General features: G+C 34.4%; 1 protein-coding gene across 1 annotated transcript in view; it reads right to left on the bottom strand.

Moving 5' to 3' along the window:
• LOC128224576 (kinesin-related protein 4-like) overlaps positions 1–22,362 on the bottom strand; it is a 32,091-nt gene extending 9,729 nt beyond the window's left edge. The window contains exons 1-30 of the mRNA XM_052934481.1: positions 22,119–22,362; positions 21,116–21,180; positions 20,362–20,526; positions 19,724–19,846; positions 19,033–19,111; positions 18,519–18,600; positions 18,328–18,432; positions 17,853–17,928; positions 16,861–17,025; positions 16,603–16,667; positions 15,983–16,068; positions 15,569–15,672; positions 15,038–15,135; positions 14,551–14,642; positions 13,772–13,887; positions 13,347–13,403; positions 12,193–12,394; positions 10,273–10,325; positions 9,495–9,615; positions 8,892–9,100; positions 8,467–8,598; positions 7,605–7,772; positions 6,613–6,771; positions 6,119–6,263; positions 4,994–5,082; positions 3,787–3,909; positions 2,597–2,705; positions 1,458–1,705; positions 790–915; positions 60–189 (exon numbers count right to left, since the gene is read on the bottom strand). Of these exons, the coding sequence (XP_052790441.1) occupies positions 60–189; positions 790–915; positions 1,458–1,705; positions 2,597–2,705; positions 3,787–3,909; positions 4,994–5,082; positions 6,119–6,263; positions 6,613–6,771; positions 7,605–7,772; positions 8,467–8,598; positions 8,892–9,100; positions 9,495–9,615; positions 10,273–10,325; positions 12,193–12,394; positions 13,347–13,403; positions 13,772–13,887; positions 14,551–14,642; positions 15,038–15,135; positions 15,569–15,672; positions 15,983–16,068; positions 16,603–16,667; positions 16,861–17,025; positions 17,853–17,928; positions 18,328–18,432; positions 18,519–18,600; positions 19,033–19,111; positions 19,724–19,846; positions 20,362–20,526; positions 21,116–21,180; positions 22,119–22,239 (3,613 nt within the window). The 5' untranslated portion in view covers positions 22,240–22,362. The remainder of the gene's footprint in view (positions 1–59; positions 190–789; positions 916–1,457; positions 1,706–2,596; positions 2,706–3,786; positions 3,910–4,993; positions 5,083–6,118; positions 6,264–6,612; positions 6,772–7,604; positions 7,773–8,466; positions 8,599–8,891; positions 9,101–9,494; positions 9,616–10,272; positions 10,326–12,192; positions 12,395–13,346; positions 13,404–13,771; positions 13,888–14,550; positions 14,643–15,037; positions 15,136–15,568; positions 15,673–15,982; positions 16,069–16,602; positions 16,668–16,860; positions 17,026–17,852; positions 17,929–18,327; positions 18,433–18,518; positions 18,601–19,032; positions 19,112–19,723; positions 19,847–20,361; positions 20,527–21,115; positions 21,181–22,118) is intronic.
• Positions 22,363–23,033: the final 671 nt, after the last annotated feature.

The raw sequence follows: 23,033 nt of genomic DNA on the forward strand, positions 1-23,033 counted from the left end.
TAACAGACTTCAATTGAATTATATTGAAAATATGAATATTAAAGTTCCACTTTCAGTACCTTCCTCAAAAATTTCAGTATAAGAAGGCTCCTTTAATTTCTCTATGATGGCTGGGGGAAAAGTCCGCACTTTCGGAATAGCAACTGTCGACATGAGAGCTGGCCATGTAAACACTGCTTGGAACCGGGCCTGTGTGAAACAGACAATGTTAGAAGACAGGTTCTTTAGTATGCTATTTCAGCAAAGGAGATAGTGTTATAAGTCAGATTCTAGATATGAAGTGTCAAGGGGAGTAACTGTGATAGCTTTTGATGATTTGGGACTGACATCTGATACAAGCTGCAAATGTCATGATTTGACCTTAGGAAGACAATGAAACAATCTGCATTGAAAGCACTCTAATAAAAATGACATGTATTTAGTTAACTAATAAAAGAGGAGCTAGGAAAGTGAAATTGTTCAACACGTCCACAGAACGTCCACATGGTTATAATCACTCAGTGGATATTTTGTATTTGCAACATGCTTTCAATAGGTGCTTCGCCATACGTCACTTAGCGGATTAAGATGAAATGCCACACAGTAAGTCCGCGATAAACACAGCTGGGAACCAGTAGATTTACAAATTATGAATTAATTTAATTGATAAAATGTTTGGGCATAGGGAAGATACACTTTAAGTAATGGATGAATAGATAATTGGTGATAGACAAAGAGCTAATCCTTTACATTGTTTTAGGCTACATAACTCTCAAAATAATAATGATTAAACAACCAAGCCATAAGTACCTTGAGTTTCTGGTAGTCGTGAGTCTGGCGTACTTCCCTCATGGTTTGTTGGCACTGTCCTACATGTTGGGATGAAGATTTCATCTTACGGCTCGGCTGTTCTACGCTTGTCTTGGCCCGGTTTTTCTAATAAGGAAGCAAATGATGTATTTACAAGCAAGGTTTAAAATTCACAATGCTATTATGTAACTATCAGCAAATATGTGCAAATGAAATTTTGAAAGGTTTTGAATTTCAGATCTGACTGAATTGTGAAGATATTGTGATTATTAATCCCTCATGAAATTAAAGTTATCTATAGTATAAAAGATACTTATTGTCTGCAATACTTCCATACGGAAGTATTTTATTTTAATATAAATACTTTAGCTGTAGAATCATGACCTTAAAATTATTTTTTTTAAGAATTAAACCCCTGGCCCAATTTTCTTGGAATGTTAAGTGCTTTATATCAGGATTAAGCTTATCATACTATACTGTTTTCCTATAATTTGTGTAATATCTTCTCTTTTTTAGACTTTAAATAGAAATAATGTTCATAATAATCACAAGAAACAACTCTTTATTAATCAAAAACAAATTTAATTTTGGATAAGCGAAATAAGCTACTTAAGCCTGTTAAGCTGTTTCGTGAAATTGAGGCCAGAGTTTTCTTGCTACCTTCATACCTCCATATCTTTCCCAGCAGCTAATAGCACATTCATGAGTGGATTGGGGCCGTTAGTTTTCAGCTTGTATAACTGCATCTTCAGTTCCTGCGGATTGAAGTAGGCTTTGGAGTTGTCAATAAGGGCCTTGTGTTCATAGAGGAGCTGCCTCATTCCCAGAAGTGTCGTCTTGTTTGGGGGGATGTAAGGAAGGGAGCGGTCGTAGTTGGTCGGCTCAGTGGAAGTGCTTTGCTCAGCTGTGGAATCAGCTGAAAATGGAAAAGCATGTCAGTAATGTATGCAGATGACAATGCTGGTCTTGTTTGGATAAATGGCAGGGAGGAGTTCATACAGCATAAAAGTCAAGGAGTTTTCAAGGACCTTTATTTGATTTTGTAGGTATAACTTGTGGTATTGGTAGGCAGATTGATCTTGTGATTTTCTGACTTATGTTTAATTTCAGAACAGACTCACCCATTGAACTGATGTCAATAACTTTTATGCAATATATACACATTGTTTTGTGTTTATTTTCGGGGTCAAGATAAGCAAAAAGACACTATTAGTTGACAATGCCTTTTTCAGTAACCTTTACATCAAAAACAAAACAGGAAATGGACATAAACTGAACCGTTGCTCATGTAAACTGTACCACTGAGGTCTTAAACCTGTACCATACCTGAACCGTCACACTCGGGTCAACAGATAGCAAAGAGTTACAAGCAGTGTCCGTAAGATCAAACTTTTTGTAAAAATAGACCTTTTCACTACAGACACCTCAGCTGGGGCAGAACACAGAAATTTAAGAACTATTGCTGAAAATTTAAGAATTTTTCCAGTTAAAAGAAAATTTAAGTAGTATTAAGGAGTTTGTTTTTGCAATTTTAAGGATAGCCTAAAATTCAAGAACTTAAGTATGTTCGAATCCTGATAGCTATTCAGAAGTAAGCTTGGTGGATGTGCCTTGCTCAGCTGTGGAATCAGCTAAAATCAGAATAGGCAAACATAGCACAACAGTGCCAACACAAATCTGCTTTTAATAGTCATTTAAGATTAAATAAAATCTTAAATACAGTGATAGACATCTGCAATAGTGATTTAATGACACAATACTTTCATTAATCACTTCTATAAAGTTATTTTTAATAGTCCAATCTTACCTGAGGACCCGTCCAGATCTTCATCAGCAATGTTGAGTTCTTGCTGACAGTCCATCAGAGTATCAGCTGCATTACACTCTTCCTTCAATACCCCCATTATCTTCGGCACCTGTAAAGCAAGATATAATACACATTATTGTAATAGTCAGAACAAATTGCGTAAAATCTAAACCAGCCCTTCTTTGTCATTAAGATTTTACATAATGTGTTCTAACTGGCTTAAATGAGGACATGCTTTTAAGGGACCAAATCATGACATGTTAATAATGCAATTTTTAACGATCATGTCCCCAACATTTATTTTTTGATTCAGCTTATTTATATAACAGCATGGACAGTGATTTATTCTCCATTTAGTAAACCCATTGTTTTTCAAACCTGAACGATAACAGGTGTACTGGAAAACTCATGCATATTATTTTATTTTGACAATCACTTTATTATACAGCTTATTTATATGAGACATTTAACTATAATACGGTCCCTTTAATAGACCCATTATCTTGGACATGAAGAAGTTTAAGGGTCAGAGAAATACCTGTTAATGTATTTCATTAAATTTTTTTAGGTATTTTTTTAAGAGTCCATATTGATGAAAAGAAAGACATGTAAAACATTTCCAAATCTCTCTTCAGATTTAAGAGTTTAAAAAATGCACTTTACAGTTGCACTGTATCAAAATTTCCTTCAAAGGGTCAATTTAATGGAAATATTTTTGAAAGGGAAAAGGAAGTTTTTGAGACTACGCATGGAGAGGGGAAAGTCAAAGAGGGCTAATCAGCTGCAACAACTCTCTTATACTTTATAGATCACTGTGGTGCTTTTCAAGCTTACAAATAAGCTCCATCAACCTAATGTTAAATCTGGATGCCTGATGACCCAAGTAATTCCTTGCTGATAACTAATACAGAAAATGAATGACCAAATGTACATGTAACATAAAATTATAACAGTTTGTATATTTGCTCCTATTTCAATTAAAATCATACGGAAATAACCTAATTTGCAATCTTTTAAAGCCAATTTTTTTTTATATATTATATAGTTTTCCGTAAGAAAAGAAGTTTTCTTTTGCTGAATACAAAACCCCTTCAAATGATGCCACAGTAATATGGGGCCATCAGGCATCCAACATATACATTTATAATATCTTTCAAATTTTCCAATTTCAGCTTTTTTAAGTCTCAAACCTGTCTTGACTGTGATCGTGTCCGTTTGATTTTCTCCATGGGTTTTAACATGGCCATGGCTGTGATCTTCCTTCTGGTATGGTAGGCCTTGTTGAACACAACCTTACTGTCCACATCCAGGCTCTGTAAATACGGACACATCTTCAGTACGTATAAACAATCAAGAATTTGAAAAAATGTGAGAAAAATCGGGTAAAATCAGACTTTATTTTAAAACTATAAACTTCACAATTTTTTTGAAACAACCCTGAACTGGATTTGGAAAAAAAGGCAAAACTTATAAATAAATATATTATCTACTAGTGTTTGAAAATCGGGCTCCATTTGATATCGATAATTGAATGGAATCGGACCAAGCATTTCGATTTACTATTATGGGACAATAATCGAAAGTTCATAATATCAGTAAGGAATACATTCTGTATACATAGTATCATCATGATCATTTAAATTGTTAAACCTGGATTCAATATGAGTGATGCTATAGTCATGCTGAACGAAAACACATAACAACAAGACACATACTTAATAATTGCACATCAATAGCAAAATAATGAACACCGCATTAAGTAAGTTATCTTAGCATTTTATCAATGTAAAAGCCTATAAATATTTGTGAACCAGCTTATCATTCAACAACCTGTTATATTGAACATTTCATTAGAATATCTTTATTTCATAAAACTTTCACCCAAAAAGTAAATTAGTTAATAGCAAACGATACCAAAAATAGGTTTCAAAAACAGAATGCATCGAGCCCCGGAATTTGAAGGTCAGACCGGACCAACTACACCATAGAGACAGGTTATTGAAGGTTTTATGAAATATATAAACAATTAAAAATAATTTGTAATTTTGGGAGAGTGTTCAAGTTTTTAACATTCACCGCATTTGTTTAAGAGAGTGACATACCTTGTTAAAATGAACTCAACAAGAATTTACTGGAAAGAAAATTAACATTTACTCGACTTTATCCACAAAACAATAAAAATCCCTAGTTACCAGAAGTAACATTAAGTGACATCGATTTTGGACAACCACTACTGATTGTCGCCAACATAGCATTGTCAGTGACGATTTATCGATTGTACTCGATAATCGTTTAATCACTATTATCTACAGTAGCCAGGCAATTTTTAATCCTAATCTGTGGAGAAGAAAAGTGTACTTATCTACGGTAAAATTTTGAACAAACTGGGTAAGGTACCTTGGTGAATGAAGCAAAGGACTTTCTATCAATCTTCTTCCATTCTTCTGGAGTTCTCTCCTTGTCCTGGTTTATAATCTTCATGGGGTCTGTTGAAATCAAATGTTTCAATACATATTGAACATTTACTTTAGCGAACATTCAATAGCATAGATATAATGAAATATCATCCCCAGCTTTTAAAAGTAGAGTATGTTTGAAATGTTTTTTGACACAATATAGATATATCTACAATTCTGAATATTGGGTAAGTTTCCAAAAAAGAGCACCTATATTTCTTCTACAAGCCATCAAGGTTGGCCTCAACCACAAAATCAATAGGTGTTGTCTAAAAACCATGACCAATAAACATACCAAGTTTGAAGATTCTACAACCAGTAATTCAAAAGCTTTTGAACAGAAATGAAAATATGATGCTGACAACAAGTGCCTTCACCAACAAAGTATTCCCTATATGTCTGCCTTGCATCACGAACAACACAATAACATTTTCATTTTAAATTATTTTCAAAGTGCTGTCACCCTGTACAAGAAGTACATATATTTTTTTCCATAAACATTCATAGAGCTGAGGCAAGTAACGGTCTCTGGAACTATTTTCCACTACCATTTTGTATGTAATCATTATAACATAAAATGTTTTCATTTATTTCATATCACTTCTTATTTTTTACATAAGGAAGACAAGCCAATTTAATAATCACAATATTATCTTAAAGCTGCACTCTCAAATATATACCGTTTGCACAACTTTTTTTATTTTTTGTCTTGGAAAGAGCAAATATCTGCAAACCAATGATAAAAGATTGCTGACAAAAGATCAGATCACAGATTTTCATATTTCTTTTTGATTATTAATGTTTTATGGCTTAAAACGTTACTACCGGTGCATTAAAAATCAATTTTTAAACTTTAATATAAAAATCTATGATCTTATTTTTTGTCAGGAGTCTTATATAACTTGTTTCCATGCATTTGCGAAAAAATTGGCTCGTTCCAAGACAAAAAATAAAAAAAAGTTGTCAAAACGTTCAATCTGTGAGAGTGCAGCTTTAAACTATCAAATTTCATTTTCTCAAACCTTTCACATAAAAATGTACATTTCTTACAAAATACAATCCTTACACATAATGTATTTCTTCTTCCTGCCTGGCCCGGTCTGGTTCATCTTCCTCTTGATGATAGCCTTTATCTTTCTGTTCAGTTCTCCGTGTTGAGACATCGCATTTTTCATTTTGAACTTTTGTTCATCGGACCAACCCCTATAATTCTGTACAAGAAAACAACCTTGGAATTCAGTAAGAACATGTGCTTAACACACAAATGCACATATGCAAATTTGATTATCACTGGTATGCATTTGTGATATGAGTACTAGTAAATACAAGGTACATGAATGTTTGTATATTATAAAATTATAATGGAAATACATTAAAAAAGGTAATCATTGTATAACTTCAATCAATAAGGTTGGGGGTGTAGTAACTGTTTTTGCACCATGTTGGGACTTACCATACAATAAGTAGCATGCATATATTGGAATATCATTGTTATTCATCCACATGCTTTTTGTAGCAAGAATATTGTACAAGCGACCCTTTATGAGCCCCCTGACTTACCCGTCTAGCAGCCTTCAGCTTTCGCTCCTTCTCTCTCTTCTGTGCTTCTTTCTCTAGCTTGGTGAAGTACTCCTCGTCGCTGCTGTCACTCTCCATGTCCTGCACTCGCCTTCTCTTCCTCCTTTTCTCGTCTTCACTGTCACTCTCCTCCCAGGGTTGCTATAAAAGGGAATTTAAGCTACAACTACCATATATGTCCTAATATATATGCTTGCACATGTTGACCTTTACATAATAGATGAACCATAGGATAATGGTTTTTATTATATACCCATCATAAATCCACACGCAATACGTATCACAAAATACGGTAGTCTGTATACCACTTCAGTGCAATACGGCCGTATTCCACTCTTGTGACGTCATGTCATAACAAGTATCGTTGTGCGATGTTAAAATGACGTCATAAAACATAAAAGTGTGTTGTTTAAATGTCATTTATTATGAAAACATGTGGCTTTTAAGTGATCTTACCAGTAATGTATATAATAAAGCATGGATTTTTGCAAAAATCTACTTGAGTCGAATACAACCTCCCACATGAAAACCCAGTACTAATAACCCTATTATATTTATGATACCAGCCAATTCAGATTCAAGTATTTGAGAGACAATATCCAAAAGGCCCCCACAGATCTATTAAGGCTATAGGTATCCGATAAGTGGTGAGCCCATATTATTTTGGGTAACGTGTATTAGGGATTTATGGGCAGAAAAAGAGAAGGTAAAAAATAGACAGAAACCAATAAAACAAACTTTTGTGGGCAAATAAAACCCCCCAGGTGATTTTACCTCTCATAAAGAGCAAAAATGCAAACTACAATATATTTATGTATAATCATTAATGTTGTCATTTTGTAATCAGCAACTAATATCATTTCTTATGAAACCCAAATTATATGGGGTCACCAGGGAACAGAAAGTTACATTATGATAGTTCATGGAGCTATCAGGAAACTAGCTTATTGTGAGTCAGATTCTTCAAGTCTTACTTTGGTCAGGCTGGCAAGTTCTTCTTCTTTAAGCTCTTGAGCTTCAATATCATCAAAGTCTTCATCTTCATCCTCTTCCTTCTCTTCCTTCTCTTCCTTCTCTTCCTCCTCCTCCTCCTCATCATTGATCAAATCTGGGTCATCATCATCCTGAATATACTGTGACCGCTGGAATAAAAATAGTTATACAATGACTTTGAAAAAGCAGTTGTAACCTAGCTGCATAGAATTTGATATCAAGTTTGTTCTCAAAAGCCTGTACAAATAATTGGCCAATGCAATAAAAATACAAGAGCTGTCACTGTAGTTGATGAATCCCCCCATGTCAGATCAGATGAATTTGCCTACATTCAGGGAAGAGCTCACACTATAAGCATGTATACATTGTTTCCTTCAAGAGTGAATAGGTTAAAAGGCGTTAAACTATGATTTACCGCTTAGTGTGACCTTGACCTTCTTGGTAGGGACGTGGAAAAGTGACAATTGGAATTGTGACAATTGACAACACCCATGATGAATGAAAACATCCCAAACATGAGTAACATCAAAAAATTGATATGGTGCCTTATATTCAATAAGCATCTTAGTTACAATTTTCAACTAAGTGAAAAGTTGCCTTTTGTCTAATTTGAATTTAAGAAAACGAACAATGTTTGTACACTGAAAATATGAAAATAAGCAAGAAAATGGTCTAAACAATATAAGCATTATAATAAATCAGATGAAAAGTAGTGGGTATTTAAAATAATGGATGTTAAAAATTACAAAATTCTCACTAAGTTTGAAATATTCACTGAGATGCTAATTGAATACGGGCCCAGAAGAAACAGAACATAACAGTTCTTTCAGCAATCCATCTCACCTTGATGCCAAGTTTCTTGCTGCGAGCTATGTCGAGCAATTCTCGAACAGTCATCTTGGCCGGCAGTCTCTCCCCAAACAGATTATACAGGCGATCTGTAAACTGGTCAAGCCTTCCCTTGTCAGCAGCATCCTGAAATCAAATGTTTGTGTACCAAATTTTAACTGTTAGATAAAATGCTAAGATACATAATATGCAGGAGAAAACAGTTAGATCAATCATGTAAACACTGTGAATACTCTGTTAAGTACACAGGGAAAAATTGAAACTGAAATCCATTCAACTGATTCATAGCACGCATCCAATAACTTTAATACTATTCTAGGGTAAATAATTGCATATCATCTACAATAAAATCAGGTATATAAAACTCAGTATGAATTAAAGACTGGAAAAGAGAGAACTATTTTTTCTATCCAAATTACCTGGCTAAACATTTCTCCTAACACCTTGAGGTGCTGTGCATCTTCTGCACTAAGATCCTCTTTACTGTCATAGAGCTTGTTAATCTCTTTCAGTGCCTGTCTCTTAACCAGGACCTGTAGTTGGCTGAATTTGTCCACCATCTGACGGAAATACCTCTCCGACGACAGACTCAGAGGGGGCGGACGCCAGACAACAGTGGAGTTGCCACCTGGGATATGAAACATTATAAATTAGAATGTTGAATGTATTGGAGACATGCTAAGCCTACAATTTGTTTCACAGATGAAGAGATGAACAAGTAAAAAGCATCAAACATAATATGCAATCCTTAAAACCTGCTATAAAATAAAAATACAAAAGAATTGCGATGACCAATTGTTGGCTACACCAACTGTATCACATAATAAGTTGTTAAATGTTCTTCATAGCATTTGCCAACCGCACAACTTCTAATTAATTCAAGATGTCCAAGCATTAAAAAAGAAAATATTCAAAAGCAGGCAGAGACAAATGATATATCATAAAAAGTATACAGGTAAAACACCCAACAAAAGTGATTCTCAATTGATACATAATTCCAACACAATATAGTATTTACATACCTTCAGCAATGTCCCTGTTGAGTTTGGCGTAGTCGTTCACCTTAATACCGGTCCTGTCCACAAAGGCCTGCAACTCTTGCTTAAGTGCCTTTATCTCCTCATTAGCTACGCTCTCTTCCTCCTTGGTGAAAATAAATGTGACTTTGGTATTAAAAACAATCAATCTCCTATGCAGTGAGGCTTAAAAAAAACACATTTGGTTCAGGTTACCTGACCCTAAATTTGAAATAGGCGCCGACACTACAGTTTTTACAGTCAGTTAATTTTCCTAAGTGTGTGTTTTAATATGCAATTTAAAACCTTTAAATGTTTATACAGAAGATTACATAAACACCATTCCTCAATGATGGTTCTTACATAAAGTTAACCAGGCATAGATCTCTATCATGTATGAAAAATACATCGAGTTCAGCTATGCAATTACTTTTTGGAAACTACATTTAACATGCATTTATGCAATATTTTATTGTGTTCCATGAATTCAAACAACTTTTTTTTAAAGTTTAGAAAAATAATTGAAGTGAAACATTTTTATTTTATTTTTAGAATGATGTTTCATGTGATCACAATCAAGCGAGTTGCATAACAGCAGTTATAACTGTAATGCAGAGAGAAGTCACTGCTGCATGGAGTTGGAAAACAATGAGACGGGTCACATATAGTCTCAAATACAATTTTTCGTTAAATCCAGAAATATCTTTTCCTTTTGAAAAAGTAAATCATGTAAATAGCAAACTCAATTACGATACATGAGTTATGAATGTCCAATTTCTTATACCTCTTTAACAATTTCTTCCTTTATATATTCATCATCAGCCTCTTCTTTGATATCTGGAAAAATACAAAGAAGGTACAAATTATGTTAGTGACATTTTATAACCTCTACAAGTTCAAGTTCAAATATTTATTGCATGAAGGTCTCCAGCCCATATACAGCTATGCATACATAAAAACATATAAACTTTCTATTACTAGCTACCAAAAAAATAAAAATGAAGAAGTTTTGCCAAAATGAGCTATGTATTTGTATTATGCAGACAAAATTAGAAACAATTTATCTCTAGTTGATTAATATTTATGATGCCTAAACAACTACTAATATTTTGTGAATTATATGCTTGGTCAACTGCACGTATAACCTCTATCATACAGACACATATAAATTTATATTTTTGCTGTCATTACAAATTGTCAATTAAAACAATTTTAATATCAAATCCTGCAATTCCAATGTTCTTTAATTATTTATAAAGGGAAGATAACTGTTTGTTTCAATATAAGATCATAACATATTTCACAGAGAGAGCAACAAAAGTTTTGTTTCATGAGCAGCCACAAGTAAAATATTTACTTTTGGTGGTCACAAGGTAAAATGTATTGCAATCTTACATTGAAACAATTTTATTTTTTTTTAATTTTAATTCAATGCTTATAAGTATTGATATTGGATTGGATTATTGCAATAAAGTTTAACTTGGAACGGATAGGCTTTGTCGTGATTTTGATGCCAACTCCAGCTTAAACAGTAACTGGATCTTAACTGTCTAAGAAAAGAAATTGCAGTGTAAATTATGGCAACAGGCAGTATCCACTACAAGGACTGCAGGGCCATAAGAACAGGCCTTCACTTTTTTGGTTTTTATTTTACAAATTCAAACTGAAATGCAAACATCTACATCAATATAATCTATGAGGTATTTGGTGTTTAAAGTGTAAAAACATTTGGTATTTTGAACCATACTAAGCTGTAAAGTGGTCAAAGAAGTTGGCTTAATAATTGAGTATCTACTAAAGTATTCTCAAAACAGAGGCAAGGTACTATGTACACTGCCTAGTGTGATTCGTCAAGGTCTCTGATAATAAACATCTAGGTCACGAGCCAGATCAAGGTCAAGGTTACACTCTAAGAGGAGGTCATGGTATCACTGTCAGCACTGTTTTTTTACCCATGATACAGATCTAGGTCAAGGTCATGGTCTCGCTATCAGAACTTGTTTCTACCAAAAAAAACAGATCCATTGTCTCACTTTCATCAACCCAAGAAACTGATTTGATTCTGTGATAGTTTCAAGATTAGACCTGAGATTTGTTTTTCTATATTCTCACTTTGACCGTCTTATACATGTGACCACGTGGAGCTAGACCCATTTTTTGTCATATTTTTTGTCTTTGGCAATATGTTTACCAAATTTCTTTTCAATATCTTGAGCATCTTTTGAGTGATGGTCAAGGTTCCAGTTTTGCACACTGCTAAAGATGCCGCCCATAGCAACACCAAGGCTATCACAATATCTCGACTTTTTTTTATTGAAAAAATAAAGCATTGCTAAAAATGTCAACCTAATTTTTAACAAAATCAGTGTGTGTTTTGTTTCGCCCTTTTTCGGAGGGCCAAAAATTTGCCCCATTCCGTCCTGAAAAAGTATATCTTTTTCCCCTGCCCAGGTAAAAAGAAACCTTTAATTATTCAATTTTTTTTGCAGCATTTACAGAGAAATTGTAGCAATATAATGCCTTTCATGAATATTAACATAGGTTTGCTGTATAAAAGTTTAAAAACTATTTGAAAATTATAGGAATCATGTTAGAATTATTCCCCTTTTTGCCCAAACTACGCTATTTTTCCCTAACTGAATCAGGTTAGAATCTAACAAATTATGTTTCTCTGTCCTTAAGCATAAAACTAAACTGCCCTTACCTTCAGCATCTTTCATTTCCTCATATCCTTCAGTGCCCATCTCTACAAGTTTCCTAGCTTCACCAATCAAATCCTTTGACCCCTTGTCTGTCTGTTTATTCTTAGCCCCCTCGTCTGTCTGTTTATATCTCCTTTTAGTTGTGTTACTGATCAAGGTCCTTGGTGTGGCCTTCTTAAATCCAGGGAGGTTACGCAGTTGTATCTGTATGGAAAAGACTTAATTTCAAAAGGTAATTTTAACCATATATTGTTTTGAAGATTGTATTTCCACGATTCCCCTTGTTCCTCCTCTTCTTGATGAAAAAACAAATTAACACTAAGGAAAACAGATGCTATGCCTTGCCACCATTTTGCTAATTTTTTATCAAGTGCCATTCTAAAATCTCCTTAAGCCAATCTTAACATCTAATTTGATGCATGTTGAATGGTGTTATCATGTCAAGTTCCATGGCAGGTTTTTAGTTCAATTTCATTGCATTATAATAATCCACGGCATGACTACCAGTACATCGGGCAATAACTAAAACAATACTGCAGAGTTATGGTTTTCTGTACTGCACTTCTCCTCATTGAGATTGATATGTATAAGTCAATACCTCAAAAATGGAGTAATGAAGAAAGGTAGACATGTTCAGATGTCCTAGGACGGACAGACAGGACAAGGTGATTCCTATATAGCCCACACCACTACATTAAAGGGGTAAAATAACTAGTTTTTCACATATATGTTCTAAACCAGAAGGAACTAACAAAGATGCAGAAATATAAGGTGTTTTCTAGAAGAAATCCGTGAACTTTTGACAGTTATTTGACAGGAATCTATAGACAAAAACACTATACAGCCTGCTCACAGGGTGTTACGGGAATCTTTGCTATAGATACAATTCGAGATTCAAGTACTTTTGCTTTAGAAAAATTATTTCAAAATCTTAAAATATGCGGTCATTAATTTGATACATGTTGCTATTAAACATGACATATGTAATTTTTTGGTGATGCATACATACGCAAAACTTACAACTTGTATCCTTTTACGGTAAATATGTTTTTCAAACAACTTAAATTCCCTTTGAAAACATAAGAATATTTTTTAATCCTGGAACTGTTTGTTTTTGTGATTATTTGATCTTCTGATTGTTGATAGTGGTACTTACAGTGTTGTGTTTATCAATATAAAACGCTGGGTGCAAGATTTTTCTCTGAAGAGGTTTCTGAAAAATAAAATAAAATATATTGATACAGTAATCTTCAAATGTATTAAGACTCGCTGGTTATCATATTTCAAGCCAACCGAACAAAAGATGTTCAAAAATTAATCCAATAAATACTAATGACATCTTTTTATCTTTGGGGGAAAAATTATACTTATATAGTTAACAAATAAAAGTAAAAAAAATAATCATTCAATGAAGGATTTTTAATGAAGAAAAAAAGGGCTAGGTTAACATTTTGTTGTCTGTAATTATTTCTCAAGGGAAATGAATCTCAATGAGATTTATACCAGGTTTTAAATTAAGCACTTGGGCTACATGCATGTATATAGAATGAAAATAAAAACAAAGAATTACAGCCAACTTACATGGAGTTTCATGAACTCTTCGTACATAGCTTTCCACTTCATGAGTCGTTTGTGTCTGGTTTGTACCATACAGTCTGTACGACCTTTCAATCTGCCGGCTATTGTCGCCCATTCAGCTGCAAATTAATTGATGCAAATTAAAAGTCTGGTTAGTGCAGTAGTTAGCACACTCGCTTCTCACCTAGGTGACCCAAGACGGTTCCTGAGCTAGGAGCATTTGAGTTTGTGGTCACCAAGCCAATCAAGTGGATTTTTTTTATTTAACTTAATTAACTTTGATCGTATTATAAATTTGAATATTTTCATTGCAAAACTGATCTACCATGTAATGTGCAACCACCTATTGTACACAACTATTTGCAGCCTACATTTAATATCAAACCTCTTGTTATTTTTACAGGCCTCTATTACATCATTGACAGTAATGGCAATTTACCTGAGTAGATATACTGACAAAATTGAATGGGAAACATTCAAATTTTACCTTTAGTTTAAACATATTTAATTTACAACACTTGTGAAACAAGTTATTACAACATTATATTAATCACTCTCATTGGCACGATTTTACGCGAGAGTGTGGTCTTGTGTTGTACGTGGAAACCCACTTGTCCGGCTTGGTGACCTCTAGGCAGAGAAACTCACATGCCCCCAAGCCGGGAATCAAACCCGGGTCGCCTAGGTGGGAAGCGAGTGCGCTAACCACTGCGCTAACCGGACAACCGATTTTACCCTTAACTTTTAGGTTTAATCTATGATGCTTATTGGTTTGTGCATACCTCCTAAATCATTGTAAGACTGAAGAACAATCCTATCCTCAGTGTAAGTGAAGTGGTCAAAGTTCACAGAGCTGTCAAGACTTTTCAAAAACCTGGAGAAGAAAAAGACACAATCATCATAAACATGTGTAGGACCTCAAACATATGTTCCTTAAGAGGTTGTGAACTCTCATCTGTGTTGCCAACATGAGTAACAGCGCACAGTTTAAAACATTCTCTCCTTATCAGGCCTCAAGCATAGTTAACAGATTCGAGCCCTGTTAAAATATTTAAAAGCCATATATTACATCCTTTTCTGGGTACTTCTTACTATTTTTAATGCTGATGTCCGAATTTTTTTTAAACATACAGTAAGCTGATTTTGAAAGCTCTGAATCATGAATTCTGGATTAATCCTAAACTTTATCATCACAGCTGTATACATGTATTGTCCTTGTTGACAGGTATACCCAGTCACATTACCTCTCTCGACACTGCATAGCATTACCTCTCTCGACACTGCATAGCATTCCTGCCAGGCACAAAATCCTTAATAACGTTCCAGTCGCAGGCATTCCCCATCAGCTGAACCGCAGCCAGGAGGGCCTGAAAAAACATCGCAAAAATGTTGGTTATTTATTATTATTATTATTATTTTGAACCATGCTTCAATGATCAAAGGGTATTCATTAACATAATCTATGAGAGAATGCACTTTAAAAAATCGTAAAACACATACAAGATTTTGAATCACTTTATTCTGAGAAGAGATTATATGATTTAAGATTGAGAAATGACTTGGTATTTATGGGATATTGTTAGACCATGGAAAATGGGTAAGCAAAAAGAGGCAAAGAAAGTTTTTGCCTTGATACTTTTTTCATGACATTTTCTTTTTCCTGAAACCTAATAAAGGTTGTTATGGGGAATCATATAACATTAAAAACAAACTAAATCACAAGACCAGTATTGTATTTTTAACAATGGTTAATCAATTATCCAAGGTTAAGTGTAGAAAACAGATAATTTAGCCACTTACCATATCTTCAGCCTCTGTCCACCTGCCATGGGTTAATGAGGGGTCAACCTTGGACCATCTCATTTCACACATCTTGGTGCTTCGCCGCTCTATGTAGTACGCAACTGTATAAAACACATGAATTGTGCAGTCATGTATAGATACTAGGTAAGAGACACTCTTAAATTTTTAGGGGGGACATTGAATGTATTCTGTGACCAAGAGCCTGTTGCAAACCAATATATGTTGAAATAATAGCTCTTAACAAAATTTTATCAGCAGCACACATCCATTCAAGAGCAAACCAAGCAGAGCCCAATGTTCGTTTGATTCATTAATTCAGTGATTTGAATGATTTATAATAATTTTCAAAGTATCTTCAAGAATTCAAAATATTATCAAAGTGTTTTCCCACTATCTACACTACCATCATACCTTGTGGCCATGGAATAACTCCTGATCCGTATCTACATGTTTCGACCACTTCTTTCAGTAATTCATCCTCTGCCTCGGTCCAAGGACTGGAAACAAAGAAATCACTTATTTGTACAAATTTATGCCAACTCCAGCAAGATGATTTGATTCCAACTGACAACAATTAAAGTTCATACCAAATTTCTTGAATGCAGGTACTCATTTCAATATGTATTAATGTGTATAAGATACCAGAATGATTGGTATAAGTGTGTAAAAATGCATTCAAAATCAAGATATAAACAGTCTTGAAAGATCCATGAATACTCTTTAAAAAGGTCAGGGAGTAATATACTCATTTTTCTGGTGGAAAAATACACTTTGACTTAAATCCTTTTTCTCAAAATCTGATGTATGTCCTTGTTTATTTAGGATGTTATGATCATGCTAGTACCATCACAAACATAATTTTCTCCTACTCTTTTTTCAATTGCTTTTAAAAGACTTTTGTTTACCCATCAAGTAGGAACACTGTCAAGCAAATAAAATCATCAAATATTCAATGAGTTGAAAGATATAATCATTAAGCGTCATAAAGTGCAAAATAAAGAAAGTTTGCAGAGCCTCCAAGTTAGCTTTACCTCTGGTCATAATCAAAGTGCTCTTCTTGGTAATGCTGCAGACATTGGTAAGGTGTTCTATTCGTCTGAAAAGGAAGATGTGCAAGTTAATGTCTTCTATCCGCCAAAAAGACATGTTAAATTGTTTCTATGCTGGCCTTAATGACAATAAATGACGCCTGGCCTTTCAAAGGTAGCAATCCCTACAATCATTGATAACAATATTTTAATGTTATGTTAAAAAAAGTGGCAATTTTGAAAAAAAAATGTCAAGCCTACCCCCAATTCTTCAGCAATAGCTTTCCAGTCTCGCATGTTGTGTTTCTCTACAAGCTCTTCCAATTTCTTATCTTCATCTTCGGACCATTTTTCCTTGTTAATTCCTGGCTGTAGTACTGTCCGCCACATCTTCTCACATTCAGTGGCATCATACTTCCCCTTCATCTAAATAGTCACAAGTGTATAAAACAATAATAACATTTTTTCCTGGTACATACAGTCTTGTCCTTAAACCATTATTTTTTGCCAATTCTGGCCTGTAACAGTGCAGACTTTTTTCTTGGCATAGGTCAGACATTCAGACCAATTCCCAATTGCAAAATTTTTCAGAATCTTTAAGAATTCTGGATTTTGATGTGTAATCCTGAATTTTTATTCCCAATTTAAGGACGACTTTAACTATAAATTTCTCGAATATAGATCCAAATACTTATACCCAAAATGGCTAGATAAAGGCATTCATTGTCAGCAACATGTTCTAACGTTCTTTTGAATAATACTTGTTTCTGAACTGAGAGAGATTTTTTATGTCCCCTCTAGACAAGATTTGGAAGTTAAAAGAATATGTCTCTTAAAGAAATATTTAGAAGCTAAAAGAATACCTCCTCTTTCGAAGGATTTAAAAGCTATCAGGCAACCTGCCTTTCAGTAAAATTTAAAAGATAGGACACATTTTCTGAAACAGAAGGGCATAATTAGCAGAAGAACACCATATATCAAACGGACATATATTAGCTTTTTTAAAATAAAGGACTATACAAGAAGTCTGATTAAATCATTTACTTCTCACCCAGTCTGGTGGTCACAAAGCTGGGCAATTGGAGATTTTTGGAATACTCATGTCCCCCCCCACAAACAAGACTACACTCACACACAAGATCATGCTGCCAACGAGAGTGAGTTAACATCAGTTACATAATTTTCTTCACAATCACTGTAAAATAATTATCACTGTGAACTACTGGCTGTAGGCTCAGCTGTACTGCACTTACATTGGTGGCCGAGATCTTCATGAAGTCTATCTTGTCAGGGTCAAACAGTTTCAGAAGTTCTTTTCCAGACAGCTTCCTGAAATATTAATATAAATTACACAAGTTTCAATAGAGTACATTCAAAAGTCAATTAAGCTGTCTTTTTAGCTCATATGTTTTCCGAAGAATAGCAATTGGAAATCATGTCATAGCCTTGGCATTGTTATCAGCATCAGCATGTAAAAGCTTTCATCTAGGCCAAAATAATAATCTGTTCAATACAAGATCTACAAATGAGACCTGGTACAGTGGAACCCTGTTGGCTTGAACTCTCCTGGCAAAATATCCTAGAACCTCATTTCATTTTCAGAGTTGCTCGAGTGCTTCTAACAATAATGGCAAACACTTTATATAAAATTGACTACAGGAACCTGACATTAACTTTAGATAAGACTAAAGAAATCATACAAACAATGTTGTTAAGTTTTTCACTTACTGTTTCTTATTAACCTCGTCATAAAGGTGCTGTATTCGAGTCTTGCTGGCATCTATCTCCTCCTTGTTCTTACACTTATTGGCTTTCTCAGACTCTACCTCCAATCTGTAAACATGAGGCATTTGAATGTTAACACAAAAAACTTAATGCTTCAAGTTATTCCGTACATTTCCATTTAACAAACAACTTACTTGCTTAGAAGAGGCCTAACCAGCTGCTGGATGGCATCTTCTTTCACTGCACTTATCAAGGTTTGCCTTTGTGTCTTAGACCCTGTGCAACAATAATTAATTTAGTACAATCAATAAATCCAATATAAACAACTTTTTTATCAATATTAAGCATATTTTTATATTTCTGCATAAATTAAAAATTACCTGTATAAATATAGTTCATTGTAGACATGCAGTTTAATTCATATTCAATACGTAGACACAAGCAGAAATCCTGTATTAACAATTTCCTGAGTATCAAGTAAACGATAGTAAATCTTGTACATGCATATATCATATGGTTAACTCATATACCTTGTTGAATATCATAGGCACACATGTTTTTCTTATATGATTTTATAGTTATCTTGAAATAAAACATTTGGTTTCATAATATCTACTACTTTTAGCTAGTGTTATAGTTGATACAAATAGATAATGTATGCACTTAATCAGTATCTGCATGCATGTAATAGAAAACCCCAAAACTCACATCCAGGTTTGGCTTTAACGTAAGTCTTGTCTTCCTTCAGAGTCTGTTTTATCTTCACATCTTCATTAGCTGGTGGATACTAAAATGGGAAATGTTTACAATTACTTCAAAGAAATGGATATCAACTTATTAAAAACACATATATTACAACAAATTATGCTCAAGATATAGAGCAGGCTGGTGAATTTGGTCACTCATGAGTTAAAAAATAATCAGGCCAGATACCAACCTTGTCAAAGATATTGTACCCGTTTAAAAAACTAGTTCAGTTTCAAATGAATGAAAAAAATAAATTGGTAAAGTCAGAGAGCAGACAATTTGGTCGAATTTTGATAATTAAGTGGGCTTAACTCAGAGTTACTGTAACAACATTGTCTGAGATTCAATACCATAAACAATGCAACCGAATTTGCCAACTTGAAAATTGGTATTAAGTAAACAACTTCAATGGATATAACTATACATACCATTTTTATAAATGGTATATTAAATTAATGTCATTTTCTGTACTTTATAATTAGTGACTGCAAACAATTCAAATTCTTCCTTTGGCGACAATAGAACTGTGCTGATCATTGAAATATGTATTATGACAAATCTTTATTTCAAAATTACATCACAACTTGAGTAACATAACTATTACAAAATTTAAAAGCATTCTTGCAAAAGAAACGCAAAACAAATATCATACAAAGCCATCCTTGTCCCGGAAGTATGGTATATTCTGCTCTGTGCATCGCTTCCCTTTCCCGGCCATTTTCTTCTCATAGTTTGATGATCTACTGGCATCTTTCACCTCCTGCTGCAGTTTGCTCTGCAAGATGTAGCCAATTTAATTAATTTTCATTGAATGCCTGATAAAAAATTTGAGCCATTTCGACACAATGGGACCTTTCACCAATAATTCATTCCAAAGCATATGCCTTATAAATGTATAAGGTATACTGCCTTAAGCTAGTAATTATTTCAACTTCCATCAAGTATCTCTTTATATGCTACTGTTTATAAAAAATGTAAAAAGAAAATTACGGTAATAATAAAATCAAATAATTTCTGATCCTTTAAAATTTTATGAGTGATTGGATACAACCACTGTGTTCAACCATTGCCCCTCCCTCCCCATCCACCTTGACACTTTTAAGAACATTTCAGAAACACAAAAGGACACTTTAATCACTTTTTTTGCTTTTTTATGAGTAGTAATTGCATATATACGAAACAATGCTAAGCATGAATACTTTTTCAATTAAATTTGATACCATTATATATCATGTACATTCATTAATAAACCTCTATCATAACAGATCATTTCAGAAATTGCTTTATTACCTGTTTGGTCCTGTTTTCTGCGAGGGACATCTCAATCTGCCTGAGCGTGTCCAGTAGCACTTCCTGATAAGCCCTGTTCATGGCCAGGCATGACTCAGCATTGATGGTGGATGAATCAAACCGCACAGACATGTCATCCGGGTCCGTACAGATGGATGTTGTTGGCTGTTGAACAATAAATTTCAATTTAAATAGAAATGCAAATAAATGCCAGATTTAGCCAAACCATGTAGATTTTCAATATTTTCTTAACTTTGTCTATGAAAAGCATTGTTTTACCCATCACAAACAGAGATTTCCCTGACATAGAAAACCCCAAGCTCCTGACTCAATTTTCTTGCCAGGGACCACTAGTTCCAACTTACTGTGCATCACTGGGACACCCCCTGGGATGCCTAAAATAACCTTTTTCTTTAGTATTTATAAACCATATATTGTACCCCATAAGTTACTCAGAAATCCTCGCATGGTCAAAAACTCTCACTTTTAAAACTCCCAGGTAAACCCATAACCATTGCTATACAGTCCAACCCCATTTGCTGGAACTCCAGCCTTGGAAAGTTCAAACCAAGCCGAAAGGTTTACCTTCAGTTTAAGGAAATCGGTCCTTTTATCTAGTTCGAGCCAACGAGGAATTCAAGCCTAGTGAGTTCAAGCCAATGGATTTCGGCTGTACTACATAGAATAGTGAGTCCGATGAGGTTGGCAAACTTTGTTTACATATCAATAATTTCATTGTAAATATTTTACTTACAAAGGAGGAGGTGACATCTGTACTTGTGGATGGTCTTGACCCATCTCTGTCTGTGTATGATTCTCCTGAATTACATATTAATGAACTAAATAATACACATGTACATCTTTTACAGTTGTAGTCATCAAAATAAGGCTTCTGATTCAACAAGCCTATTTTCTAGCATTACCACTTGACTTGGTTGAAGAAATTGAAACAAGCACAGCTATAAAAAATACAGAATTCCAGCAAGTACGCAATTATTTTACTAGTATGTAGGGCTTGAGCTTATTTTGATCAGTCGGTTAAATAGCTCTGCAACCACACACACCCCCCCTCCTCCAACTTCCCCACCCCTCTTCAACCACCAACAACTAAGGTATACATCCCACATACACAATGAAGTATTAAATCCCTGCGTACAAACCACCCCGCGTACTCTAACTTTTGTATGTACTTATGAAAATGAAAGGGGTTCTCGAGTATTAGCCACCCCCACCCCCCTCCTCCTCAGATTTCCCCACCCCTCTCCAACCTCCAACAACTACGGCATACAACCCATGAGCACAATGAAGTATTAAATCTGGGTACAAACCACCTCGAATACTTTATTGTGTATACTTATGAAAATTTATGGGGTTTTCCCAGGTTTTCGGTACAGTAATTGCACCAACCCTACATTCTGCAATTTAAAGGGACTGCGGATATTAACAGCTTCTAGCATCTGTGTTGTTTCGGCATACCTGACCTATTTGATTATATAAAAATATATCAAAAATGCCTTGCCACACAACTCAGTTTAATGTTTAGCAGGTTTTGTAAAATAAAATTTTTAAGTCAACAATTTGGATAACTTTTTTTTATTTCTTTCTTTCTATTACCTCCCCTTTCAAAATGTTTTCAAAATATTTTCAGACGTATGACTGCATTACACAATATCTGACATTATTTTATAACAAAATACGTATTTATATAACAAAGAAGCCCACTTCTGTTAGAAAATAACAAATATATAATATTTTACCATCCAATTCCAGGCTTCGCATTTCACCCTCGCTTTCTTCCCCTTCTTCGTCATCTTCGTCTTGCAGAACTTTGTTCAACTGTTCAATATCCTCATCAATGTCCTCATGGTCAACATCCATTTCGGACACAAAATTAATATGTGCTCTGCACTACTGAATAGGTGTCATTTAAAATATACCGCAAAATAATTTATGATTTAGAAAATTATTCTACGTTTTTCTTTCGTTTACCCGCACACTTGAACAGGAAGCTGGTGCAGTGCATGGGGAAAAGTATACACCGAATAGGAACAAATAGGTTATATTCAACTAATCAAAAAGGCGGTAATTTATCTATCCCTGTTTAATGTCGGTAAATTTTAACGTCAACTCCGCTTCCGAGTGTTACTGACATGTTACTGACAAGCGCCGGCTTGTTAGTGAAAAAATGAAACACTGATGAAGCAAATCAACATCAGAAAAGGGAGAACTGGGGTATAAAAGAAAATGCAATTTACGTAACATGATAAAGAGTGATAGGTGAACAGGTAAAAAGATAAAAACATTGCACGTTTATTTTATGCTTAATGGTTGCCACAGCCACCTTGAATGCGTCAGGGGTGGGAATAGTGACAATATGATTTGGCAAACTGTTCCAAAGTACGACCGAGTGAGAATAGAATGAAAATTTGTGATAGTCAGGGCGTACTTGAATTTGTCTTAAAATAGTGGGTGCCGCGATTAGTCTGGTTAATCTCATTTGTGTTTAAATATAAGGTGACGGAGTAATAGCAACATGATTGTGGTATATGTTTTAAAACATTACAAGTCGTGAATCTATTCTACGTTGTTCAAGTGAGCGCCATACGATATAGTAGTCTAGTAGCTGTCACCAATAGATACTCACAGTAGTGAACAATCTAATAATATTAAAG

This window comes from Mya arenaria, chromosome 17 (genome assembly GCF_026914265.1).
Source record: "Mya arenaria isolate MELC-2E11 chromosome 17, ASM2691426v1".
Classification (NCBI taxonomy): Eukaryota; Metazoa; Mollusca; class Bivalvia; order Myida; family Myidae; genus Mya; species Mya arenaria.